At 37.4% G+C, this 13,417-nt stretch overlaps 1 protein-coding gene across 4 annotated transcripts in view; it reads left to right on the top strand.

Annotated features, from left to right (window-relative positions):
• Window positions 1–13,417, top strand: part of SLIT2 (slit homolog 2 (Drosophila)) — a 367,443-nt gene that overhangs the window by 337,358 nt on the left and 16,668 nt on the right. For all 4 annotated transcript variants that reach the window (XM_011935681.1, XM_011935679.1, XM_011935680.1 and 1 more), the window contains 3 exons: window positions 5,513–5,650; window positions 6,229–6,469; window positions 8,038–8,168. In XM_011935681.1, coding sequence (XP_011791071.1) covers window positions 5,513–5,650; window positions 6,229–6,469; window positions 8,038–8,168 — 510 coding nt within the window. The remainder of the gene's footprint in view (window positions 1–5,512; window positions 5,651–6,228; window positions 6,470–8,037; window positions 8,169–13,417) is intronic.

Below are 13,417 nucleotides of genomic sequence, written 5' to 3'. Positions count from 1 at the left end.
TCCCGGGTTCACGCCATTCTCCTGCCTCAGCCTCCCGAGTAGCTGGGACTACAGGCGCCCGCCACCTCGCCCGGCTAGTTTTTTTGTATTTTTTTTTGGTAGAGACGGGGTTTTACCGTGTTAGCCAGGATGGTCTGGATCTCCTGACCTCATGATCTGCCTGCCTCGGCCTCCCAAAGTGCTGGGATTACAGGCGTGAGCCACCGCGCCCAGCCCCAGACTTTTTGTTTAGTACACTAAGGAAAAATGAAAAAGTGTTTCCTTTTCATCCATGATTTTTTTTTGTGAAGTCACCTATGGCAATGATCAGCCTTTGAAAATGCTTACTTGAATTTATTTAAAGGCCCATCTGTTGACATTTGTAATATCTTCTAGTTGCTTCATTGTCTGAAGGTAAGTCTGTGGTAAAATAGAGAATTGATTTTAATGTAATTGAAGATGTTACGGTCTGAAACAATAATTTGACTATCCAAGGGGAGAAAGATAGAGTGACCATATATCTCAGGCTGCCCCAGGGAGTCCCAGGCTATGCCTGCGATGATCGCTGTAATTACTGATAGTGCCTCTTCCAACTTAAATGTTTTTTGCATGGGGTGACAAAGCATTGTAATCCCGCTAAGCGTACTCCCTCAAGTGAACAGAGAACTTCAAAAATCAATTCTTTTTGTCTCCCCAGCAATATTCCTGAAATATGTTTGCTATCAAATTATGTGATTTCTTTGCCACCATCTGGAAATATTGTAAGGGTCTTTCAACAGCACTTCTCTTGTTAGAGCTGGCAGTAGTTAGAGATCATCTAGTCCAAATTCTTCATTTAAACATGAGGAAACCATGGCCCAGAGAGGTTAGTTGACTGTCCAGAGATCTTAAGATTATTCATTGGCAGAGCTAGAGCTAGGATTTATACTTTCCAGTTGGGTGATTTTTCTGCTATGTGTTACCTATAAGAAGTTTTAGAGTTTATTAACATTACAGCTGGTATTGTATAGCAAATAGGCTGGATTCTTAGGAATTACACAGTCGGGTACAGGGGTTGAGCTGTGCTTTCATCGGACAGCTAGCAAACAGCATTATTTGTTCCTTCAAGCAATATTTATTGAGTGCCTGCCATGGCCAGAGTATATGGTAATAATACCATCTTATGATTTTTGTAGTCCTTTATAGCTATTCACCTTCACTTATTTCATCTTCTTAGTGAAATGACCCAAGCTCAATTGCCATAGAATTCAGAGAATTAACAATTACACAGGTCAGGATGAATTTTACAAGAGAAGATGGGATTTGAGCTGGATTGCTAAGATATTTATACTTACCAAACAGATCATCAGATATTTTAAGTTGAGTGGGAGATTGGGGTCAGAATCACCAGATCTCCACTGCTTTTCAAATATCAATCTAATTAAATATTTATTCTGAAGCTTTCTTTTGACAGTGTGCTTTTGCTTTAATTTGGTTTAAAATCCAAACATTAGAATATGTAGGTATAGTTGTAGCACCTGCTAATTCCCTACAATGTCCTTTCGTAAAAGGAAAAAATAAATTTAATTCTATTTTGCATTATATTTCAGTTTACAACCCTAGGCAAAAACCCAGTGTTATTCCATTTTCACTTTATACAAAACTTTACATTATATTTTATTCAACCAAACACTGTAGGTAAGTTGTTTTTAGTCTTCATATCAGTGATACACTCACAATTTAATTTGGCAAATTGAAAACACATCACTTACATAATAAATATCATTTCTTAGAGAAATTAGCTAGTAAGGAAAGTTTTCCAGAACTGCTCATCTGCTGAGCAGATTTCACAGCACTTTGTGCATTGTAAGTATAAGATAAAGTATTAGTAAGACTAAATTGAAACCATTAAAAGAAAGTGAGTTTGTCTGCAAAAAGACTAATCCTTAATTAAGTATCTCCTCTCACTATCAAATAGATTAGACACCCTTAAAAGTGCATTTTGCTGCATTACGGACTAACTAATTTGGAAACCAACTGTTTTCAGTTGTAATTTGCAAGCTCATTTCATAGCTGTGTGTATGTAGGTTAGCAGAAAACAGGTTAAGTCAGTGTGTGTGCTGTTACTCCCGACTTATAAATGATTGCACATTGTGGGAAAGGTAGCTGCAGAAAGAAAATAGACTTAAAAATCAAATGATGTGAAGCTGCTAAAGAAATTCTCTACTGACAAATGTTGTTTATACAAGTTATACTATGTTACTTCAACTTCATTTTCTTATTACTAAGCTAACAGAGCTGGTTTTACTTTTATTGCTTTATTATATACCTCATAAATCTCCCAAATTGCTTTGAGATATTTTTAGACTATGATACGCCATAACCAGTATTTTCAAACATGCATCTTACATAGCCAGCCATGGGCTTCTAAACAGTGTATTTTGTATTCTTTGCTTCTTCCTCCTTGTCAGATAATAGAGTTGAAGGAATGTGATAGGTTTTATTGATAATACAAACTAAGGAATTCTTATTTAAATTTTTTCTTTCTGTTTTGAAACTCAGTCTGAGGAGCAAAAGAAAGACAAAAATGTTGGGCATAATGTAACTCCAAGCTCTAATGGTCTTGAAAAGTAGTATTTGGAGAGAAGAGAATATAAAATAGCTCTTAGACAGCCACTATGGTGGATGTGTGGTTCTCTTATCTTTCACTTTGATTTCTTTTTTCAGATAAATAATTCAGAGTGTTTCAAAGCATTTCTTCTTTCTTTTAATGCTTGGCACTTCAACAGCTCTGCTCACATTAACATTGATGGAAGTTCTCTTCTCGGGCCTTGTCCATCTCTTTGAGAATGTATATGGCCACTTAGAGTCCATTTAACTTCAGACTTGTTGTTTACTTTGCTTTGTTATGATTTAGCATTAAAACCAACTGGCTGCAAAGCAAGCATGCTTATGCAGTGAGCTCATTTTATTTCTTAATTCATACATGCAGAGCTGAAAGTCTGTTTGCTACTCTTAGAGGCTATATACTCCCATTTGTTTTAATTCATCCGCTCTCCAGCAACTCTCAAATCCTGATTTTGCATTTTCAGACAAAACCTTTGGCATTCAGTAATGCCACATTCCCTTGGGTGGTTTTAATTAACCTTACTTCAAATCCTAATAGCTTTGAAATAGAAAAGTGGATAATTAATACAGACTAAACCATAAAAACTTTTATAGAATTATAAAGATGTATATAGATAATTATTTTAAAAACCAGCCATTTATAGAACATGCATTATATATAAAAACTATACTAATTAATTTACAGATAGTTGCGTTTAATCTTTAAATAAACCTGTGAGGTGGAATTATATACATGTTAAAGATGAGGAAAAGAACACCTACAGAGATTAAGTAATTTAGTCAATATTGTATACACTTTATGCTAAGTGAAATAAGCCAGACATAGTAAGACAAATACCGGATGATCTCACTTATATGTGGAATTTTAAAAAGTCAAACTTATAGAAAAAGAGAGTAGAAGGGTGGTTACCAGGAATTGGGGTGGGGAAAATGGGAAGATGTTGGTCAGTGGTATAAATTTTCAGTTACAAGATGAATAAGAAACCTAATATCACAGCACGGTCACTATAGTTAATAATACTGTATTATATACTTGAAATTTGCCCAGAGAGCAGATCTGAAATATTTTCACCACAAAAGGAAAAGGGTAACTATGGGAGGTGATGGATACGTTAATTAGTTTGACTGTGGTAATTATTTCACAATGTATGTATGTATAAAACATCACCAGGTACATCTTTAAAATATAAAGATTTTATTTTTCAATTATACCTCAATAAATCTGGAATAAAATAAAGTTTGTAAGTTACAATTAAGAATGAAGCCAGGGTACAAATGCAGTTCCATAAAGCCTGAATTCTGCAAAGTCTGAATTCTGCAGAGCTAAGTTTCGGTTTTCTCATATATACACCTATATACTCATATACACATATACATACACATATACATATATACACACATACATATGTGTGTGTATATATGTGTGTATACATATATACACACGTACATATACACACACACATATATACATGTACACATGTATACACATACACATGCACGTATGTGTGTGTATATGTACATGTGTATATATGTGCGTATATATGAGGAAACTGTAACTTAGCTGTGAAGAATTCAGGCTTTGCAGTTATGTGTATATATGTATATATGTATATGTGTGTGTGTGTGTGTGTGTGTGTGTGTATAGATAAAGTCAGTGAACCCTCTCTTAAATCAAAAACACTCTTGGAAGCCAATGTGTAAGCCTAATAAATCACAACGGGAGAGTGTTGAGGAAAAGGTGGAGGGTAGAGGGAGGCTTCCAGAAGCCCCCTCCTCATTGATAGCCATACCTGTAGGGATTCCATGGTCCCCTATAGGTCCACAATGCAGTTTGAAAACTGCTGCACGTGCCACACTGCCTTTCTCCACGCAGCTATAAAGTCCTGCATCCTTGGTATCATAACTAGAGATCCCAGTGGTCAGCACTGGAGAAGTACAGGTTTAAAGGGAGCCTCTGGAATTAATTATCCAACAGCATAGTGCAGTGGTTAGAGATACAAGCTTTCTTGTCAGATTGTTTGAGTTTGATTCCTGGCTGTGGCACATAGAAGTTGAGTGCTTGGGGGCAAAGTGCTTCACCTCTTTGTTCCTTAGTCTCCTCACCTGTAGAGCGGATGCAATAATACCACCAATGTCACAGGACTGTGGAGAGGATTCAGTGAATCCATAGATGCCACATGGTTAGAGCAGGGCCAGAGGAAGTGCTCGATGAATGTCAGCTGTATTATTACTCCCGGTTCTTCACCTTCAATGCAGCCAAGACCCTTTACCACCATGGTGAACAGGCTGAAAACTGTCCATGGAATCGGCCTCGAGAATTTTCTACCAGTTCTTCTATCCTAACCCATTATATCAGTCCTGTTCTTCCATAATGAGTATCTGGATTCATCGTGAATTAGGGTATTTAATATTAATATATTTGCTTTTCTTAAAATAATACCTTGTTCTGATGTATCTAGTCTCTATTGTAAAATTAAAAATGTTAATCATGTTTTAAAATATGTTTAATATTCCAGTACATTTTACAACATAGCACTTTTATAATCTCAATGAGCAAATGAATTAGGCCAAACTGAAAATATAAGGCACCGTAAGCAAACAAAATGGGGAGAAAAAAAGGATGGAAGAGGGAGGAGAGGGAGTGGGAGGGAGTGACCTTGCTACAATTATCCTGTTGTTATTTGGACTGTGGATATTCACTATCATCAAGGAGATAAAAATCACTATTTCTCTGGTAGATCACAGTGATAGAACATGGAATATATTGCAGAACAGTTCAATTTTCTAGGTATCCATTAACGTGGGGGATCTATGAGCCTATTCTAAATAAGTATTTTAAAGATGGTGCCATGTGTCTAGATAAAATGCATTGTTTATTTATTTTGGCTCAGTTGGGTTTGAAACCATTACCTGCTTGTTCCAACAGATGTGACTGCACACCAGGGTACATAGGTGAGCACTGCGACATTGATTTTGATGACTGCCAAGACAACAAGTGTAAAAACGGAGCCCACTGCACAGATGCAGTGAACGGCTATACGTGCATATGCCCCGAAGGTTACAGGTAAAAGCAGAAATGAGTAAGACCTAGTGTTCAATAAGACCTAGCACAACAGGGTGACTATAGTCAGTAATAGCGTCATTGTACATCTTAAAATAACTAAAAGAGTATAACTGGATTGTTTGTAACACAAGGATAAATACTTGAGGGGATGGATACCCCATTTTACATGATGTGATTATTATGCATTACATACCTGTATCAAAATACCTCATGTACCCCATAAATATATACACTTACTAGGTACCCACAAAAATTAAAATAAAAAAAATTTAAGACAAAAAAAGTAGAAGTTATAGAAGCAAAGAGTAGAATGAGGATTACCAGGGAGGAGGACAGAGGGATGGTATTTGTGGAGATGTTGGTCAAAGGGTCCAGAGTCATTTAGACAGGATGAGTAAGTTTGGAATATCTATTGTACAGCACAGTGATGATTTTGATTAATAGTTAAGAATACTTGAAAACTGGAAAAACAAGGAATTGCACATATATAGTATACAGTCAGGTCATACAGCTCTCAATTCAGATAGGCAATTAAGTAAAATCATATTAACATAATTTTTTTTCTCCTTATTCTTCAGTGGCTTGTTCTGTGAGTTTTCTCCGCCCATGGTCCTCCCTCGTACCAGCCCCTGTGATAATTTTGATTGTCAGAATGGAGCTCAGTGCATCGTCAGAATAAATGAGCCAATATGTCAGTGTTTGCCTGGCTATCAGGGAGAAAAGTGTGAAAAATTGGTCAGTGTGAATTTTATAAACAAAGAGTCTTATCTTCAGATTCCTTCGGCCAAGGTTCGGCCTCAGACAAACATCACACTTCAGGTAAGAGATCTCTCTCTATAGAGAGTTGATCTGATCTTAAAATTCAACTTCAGAGAATAAATATTTGTGGTAGCTTGTGAATGATTGACAGTATATCTTAAATAGACAGTTAGAAAATGCTCCTTGTGTGGACAGCGTAATTATTCTCTTCAACATTTGTATTTTCAAGACAAAATGAAAACCAAATATTTTTATTTATTCATTACTTGATAAGCAGACAGTAAAAAAAATATATATATATGTCTCTTTGTTTTGTGCTCAGATAAAAACATTTTATTCGTTTGCTTTTATGGCTCTGCAGTTCAGCCTGTGCACAGGTGGAGGCTTTTCCTAGGAAATCTGCAGCTAGGAAGGGTGCAGTCAAGAAAGAACACCTGGATTCAACCGCCAGCACCTTTTTCTTTTTTTGGGCTGGAGTCTTGCTCTGTCACCCAGGCTGGAGTTCAGTGGCACGATATCGGCTCTCTGCAACCTCCGTCTCCCAGGTTCAAGCGATTCTCCTGCCTCAGCCTCCCGAGTAGCTGGGATGACAGGCGTGTGCCAACATGTCTGGCTAATTTTTTTGTATTTTTAGTAGAGACAGAGTTTCACCGTGTCGGCCAGGATGGTCTCAAACTTCTAAACTCATGTGATCTACCCACCTCAGCCTCCCAAAGTGCTGGGATTACAGGCGTGAGCCACCACACTTGGCCAACCAGCACCTTTTAACTCTTCACCCAGAACTTTGAAGACTTGACATGAAATTAACAAACTCAAATTTTAAGTCTTTCCACCAACTCACTGTGTACCTTTGAGCAAGAAGCTGCACTAGATTAAGGATAATAAATATAGTGTACATGGGACAAATTAGGTCTACATATTTGTTTTATCTGATAAGCAAAATCATTTAATATGTTTTCAATTCAAATAACTTTAGTCAGCTTCCTGTAAATGCCACCCTTGTTTTGGTTTACCCTGATACTCTAGTGAGGGACAGGGGATCCTTCTGAAGTCAGGAAGAAGAGAATCCTGGAAGGCATGAGTCCCTACCTTCCAGTGTTTGCCCCACCAAATTGTTTTGAGAACCACACAGTGATGTTGGGGCTTAAGTCTTAACTTACCTAATTAATCCTTTAAAAGTCAAAATGGGCCAAAGAGCAGGATAAAAACAAAGATTTCCCCCTCCACATGGCATAACTGTGAAAAATTTGTGTTTTTTTAATATGGGATATAAAAATCCGTCTTCGACAATGTAGTCATTTTTCACAGATGCTATAAATAAAGCTTATAACAGGAGCAAAAGGAGTGGTTTAGCAAAAATCTCCAGCAAAGAAAGTTCTAAGCACATCCAACATGTTTACTTGAGGGTTTCTTCTTGTTCTTTTTAAGTTTCTTTATGGATTTATTTGCAACAAAGCAATTTAAGAACAAGTCACCTTTCAAGTAATAATTTCAGCATTATTTTCTCATAGCCATCCGGAAAACATAAACCAGAGTAAAACCTCTTCACCTCACTTAGCAGTCTCTTTCTGATGAAATACGTCTGATTGCCTACACATCCTAGTAATGCCAGGGTTACTTTCTACTAGATTGCCACAGATGAAGACAGCGGCATCCTCCTGTATAAGGGTGACAAGGACCATATCGCGGTAGAACTCTATCGGGGGCGTGTTCGTGCCAGCTACGACACCGGCTCCCACCCGGCTTCTGCCATTTACAGGTGAAGATCTCTCAGTTATGGGTAAAGGTGAAAAAAAATTGCTTAATGAAGAACTGCGTCTCCTGTATTATTTTGTTATGGGGAGGAGAGAGACTAAGTTGGCTCCAGCAGGTCTTAGGATGAGGGTATTAGTGAGAAACCTGGCAGGAACGGAGGGCATGCTCAAACTGGAGAGTTTGAGGAGGGATTTATAATGTCATAGGGATTTGCTATGTCCAAAGAGATGACTGGGATAGTACAGTAACCTGGAAACAAGGGATGCAGGGAGGTGTTGCTACCCATCCGCCTGAAGGATCAAGAGGAGGGAGCGGTTATGGAAACTCACGCTCTGTAAAGGCTTTGTAGAGAGGCTTGCCTGCCAGAAGCTGGGACCTTTACTAGAGGTTTGCAGTAAGCTCCCATGGAAACAACCAGCTTTTGAAATACACAACCTCCCTCTCTTTCCTCCCAACAGTCGCCCGTCTGTGTTCCCCACTGGCCACACTGCATGCCAGGAAAGAAGGAATCTATAGACTCTAGTAATGTAGCTTGCACATGAGACTCCCAGGACTCAGAGTTGGGTAAAGAAAGTTGGAAGGGAGGTCCAGAGAATCAAATGAAGATATCCAGCACTGTGAGTGACTTCAGGCTGCCATTCATACCTCACAGGTTTATTGAGCACTTACTATGGGCCAGACCTATCCCGAGCTTTAAGGAACAAAGCCCCGGCTCATTTGGAACTTACACAGAATAAGCAAATGGATTCATACAGTGTTGTCATAGGGAATCTTGACCATTCATTGTGGAAGTTTTCTAGTGATTAATGATATTCATAATATACTGGAGACGTGAAATGGGTGGTGGTCGTGGGGTATAGTTTTTAGTCCTTATTGCATAAGACTAACTATCAGAGCCCCTCTGTTGGAACCTAACACCAATTCCCTAACATCCTGCAGACTGTTTAGCTAGTTAATTTTTTCACATGTAGAAATTCACCCTTTAGAGAAGGGGTCACAAACTCCTAAGTAGTCAGTTTTTCCAGGTAAGTATCATAAATGATTAAACAGGTCAAGTGCCAGAAAATAATATGCTCTCACCCTTTTATTCTGTAAAAGATCTAATTTTTTACATAAGTATTATTTTATTATAAATAGCCTTGATGTTGGCAATATAAAATAAGTGGTTGTGACTGGAATGAACCAATAGTAAATATTTGTCAAAACAGGATTGCATCTACTCAGTTCTCTGTGGGGAAAATACGGACTTAGGTTTTGCCAGACTCTTGGTTTTTCAGGAAAAAGGCAGAAATCTGGGGGTTTTTAATATAAATTTTCTCTCCTTTAGATATCCGTGTGCATTTTTAATACTATATATGATGAGCAAAACATATCTGTAGGTCAAGCACACTTGGCAACAAATAAATAAGCATTGATCATGACGTAAAGTGGAGACACTGGCCTGCATGTTATTGGTACTCTCATATGTATGTATCAATGTGCTTCAAAAGACTTCACATCTTATTTGATGCTTCGTAGTAGTTCTGGGAAAGTACATGCCACTTGTAGCCACGAATGGAATTTAATATCCACCACTTGTGAATATTTGGAGCATGGAAACAAACACATAATTGTTGATTTCCAAGTTGAATACAATACTTATTTTATCTCCAAATGGTGATGAATTAGTGCCAAGATTTTAGATATTATGAGGCCTTAAATTTTCTTGCCTCAATGTGTTTCGGCCCATAGAAAGATTTCAGAAATTTGTGGTTCATTGTTTTATTTATTTTTTAATTTATTTTATGTAACGCTGCAGCACAGAACTCTCAGAAGCCATAGTAAAGGTTTTTGGTTTGGCTTATTAAAGCTAGCATTCATATCACATATGCCAAAATATTTCTAAATACTTTGTAGAAGCCCAAGTGATTACATCCAAACAAGGACCTACCATCACGAGTTTTTTTGAGTTTATGCTCATTGCCATTTCACCTAGTAAAGAATGGAGTGTATCTTATGACATTTATCAAAGGACTGTTATGTTGCATATTCTTTATTAGGAGCTGCAAGCCTATGTTTCTGCTGGCAGATCATCTAATAGAGATATAAAATGTGAGGCCTAGAGCAAATATAGCTTTAATTTAATTATTGCCTTTTGGCTTATGACCAAAAAATTTTCTTGATTTTCCAATCAAGAAAAGCTATGACCTTATTTTTTAATAAAAGAGGCAACAATTACCAAGAATTCAGATATATAGATATGTATATTAATATATTAAATATAGAATGTTATGTTTACATTAAGACAATTAACATAAGAAAAAAGGAGGAAAGGAAGGAAGCAATGAGAAAAAAGAAGGAAGACAGGAAGGAAATGTAAGGAAGAACAAGTATCGAAGGAGATAAATATGAGCACTTATAATTTCATGTATTTGCACAAAGAAAAACTAGACATAGACAAGAAGAAATAGAAACAAGACTTCTGCATGAATACCATTTTATATCCATTTGATTTTTGAGCCATTTCGATGTCATTACCACTCAAAAATCAAATTGAAATAATAGAAATAGCAGCTGCTCTGGAGATAGTCTGGCTTGATTCAAGTCCGGCTCTGTTATCAACTAACTGTGCGTCTTAGACAGATTGCTTCAGCTCCCTGGGCCTCATCTGGCAAATGGGGATAACAAAAATAGTCTCCTTTTTGTGAGATTATGGTAACAATTGTATGACATGATAAATGTGAAATATTTGCAATGATGTTTGGTAAACCATAAACGATGATGGCTACTGGTATCACAAATTCAGGATGTTCAAAACTGAGTTTATTTCATTTGCTTCACCCAAACCTGTGTTCCCATCGCATTCCTTCTGGCATTGAAAGGCATCACAGGTGCAATGGATCTACTCTTAATCCTCTCCTTTCCTTTACCTTCAATTTGCAGTTTTTCCTAACTCTTAACTCGGATACGGCTAATTTTTTGACCTTTTTTCAAATGCCAGAAAATGCCAAGCAAGGTAACCTCTGTCCTGGGCCAGGCCTTTACTACAATGTAAAATCTCCATCCCCTGTAGTAAAATCTATCAATAACAGTGTTGCAATCAGCTGTCCCGTAAGTGGCTAATAAATATTCTGTCTGGGTGAAGTACGTTTTCAAATTTTGATTTGTTTCCACTTAAGTTCAGTTTTATTGTCATAATTCTATGTTACATAAAATTTACTTTGGTAAAACATTGTTTTCTAAATTTTGCATTATTTAATATATTATTGGGTCTTGCACTTCGAAATAATTTTTACCGCAGGGGCATCATTTCTTTTTTTTTTTTTTTTTTTTTTTTGAGACAGAGTCTCGCTCTATCGCCCAGGCTGGAGTGCAGTGGCCGGATCTCAGCTCACTGCAAGCTCTGCCTCCTGGGTTCACGCCATTCTCCCACATCAGCCTCCCGAGTAGCTGGGACTACAGGCGCCCGCCACCTCGCCTGGCTAGTTTTTTGTATTTTTTTTTAGTAGAGACGGGGTTTCACCGTGTTAGCCAGGATGGTCTCAATCTCCTGACCTTGTGATCCGCCTGTCTCGGCCTCCCAAAGTGCTGGGATTACAGGCTTGAGCCACCGCGCCCGGCCTGGTGCATCATTTCAATTGCCTGGTTAATTCTCCACATTGAAGAAAATTGATTTTATTTTAGCAAAATGAAATCTGATAAAATGAGGGGAAAGTAATAATATATTGTTATTATTTCTATAGGATATTTTTGGTTAAAAAAATTATTTTATATGTCAACTATTGTTTCACATAAATCAGTATAAACACAATTATTTTATGAAATTATGTCTAGACTGGTCATTTGTTGCCCTTCAAAAAGACTTTCTTTTAATCTAGATAAGGGGAAACATTTTTTACAAAAGTTATTAGTAAAAAATATGTGCTTCTTTCTTTAAATTCAAACTAATGTCATTTTCCAAACCAGACAGCCTCTTTGAAAACCCAGCCAACTATGTTCAAAGTTAAAAGACACTAGTTAACATAGCTTGAAGTGTGTTTAAGAAAACTCAAGATGTAGTAATTATTCTTTTAGCAGTAGAAATAGAGTAGTATGCACATTTTCTCATCTTATCTCTTACATCCGAATAGAAGATCATGGCTTCTTGTAGACATACATGCTGTTAACAGCATCAAGCATACAGACAGTAGTGTAGAATGGTTGTTTTCAAAAGTCTGCATTGGAATCACCTGAAAGATACATTAAAATACAGGTTGTTGGGCACCACCCCTAGTTTCTGATTCTGTAGGTCTTAGCTAGGCCCGAAATTTTGCATTTTTAATAAGTTTCCAGGAGATCTTGTACTCCAGGGACTACACTTTGAGAACCCCTCATGTAAAAGGAATACATACTTTGTGAGCTGATTGTCTGTATCTCTTCCCATATCCAAGTTCTACAACATCATGCTTGATGCTCACAATGAAATCAGCCGTGTTGGGAGTATTCCCACCACAAAAATCAGCAACGCCTACAAATCCAGGTTTTTGTTCTTGTTTTTTTTTTTTTTTATTTAACAGTACCAGCTGTTAAACATTTGCCAACAACCTACTGCCTAAAGGGCTGTAACCAGCAACATAGATGAAATTAGCTGCCTAACAAGGGAATGGATTTGGAGTATGGCGCACGGGCCTAATCTTTACAGCACTTAGAGAATAGCATAAAGAGGGACTTAGTAATTGTATTAGTCCATTTTCACACTGCTGATAAAGACATACCCAAGACTGGGTAATTTATAAAGAAAAAGAGGTTTGATAGACTCACAGTTTCACGTGGCTGGGGAGGCCTCACAATCGTAGCAGAAGGCGAAAGGAGTGGCTTACACGCGTCACATGGCGGCAGACAAGAGAGAATTGAGAACAAAGCAAAAGGGGAAAACTCCAGTAAAACCATCACATCTCGTGAGACTCACTCACTACCATGATAGCAGTATGGGGAAAACACCCCCATAATTCAGTTATATCCCACTGGGTCCCTCCCACAGCATGGGGAATTATGGGAACGACAATTCAAGATGAGATTTGGGTGGGGACACAGCCAAACCATGTCAGTGATAGTGCCATGAATAAATGGAAAAATGAATAGCAGCCTAAATTTAAGCAGTAGGTCCTCAGACAGGGCTGGAGTATTAAATTTTTATTCTCAAGTAGGCTAATAATTTGCTGTCTTTCAAAGTGACTTTCTTTTCATCTAGAAAAACAAACTTTTTTTAAACGAAAGTTATTATTGAAAACTATA

Source organism: Colobus angolensis, unplaced genomic scaffold, assembly GCF_000951035.1.
Source record: "Colobus angolensis palliatus isolate OR3802 unplaced genomic scaffold, Cang.pa_1.0 Scaffold146, whole genome shotgun sequence".
NCBI lineage: Eukaryota > Metazoa > Chordata > Mammalia > Primates > Cercopithecidae > Colobus > Colobus angolensis.
Note: the sequence above shows the minus strand (reverse complement) of the source record. Positions and strands in the feature narration are given on the sequence as shown.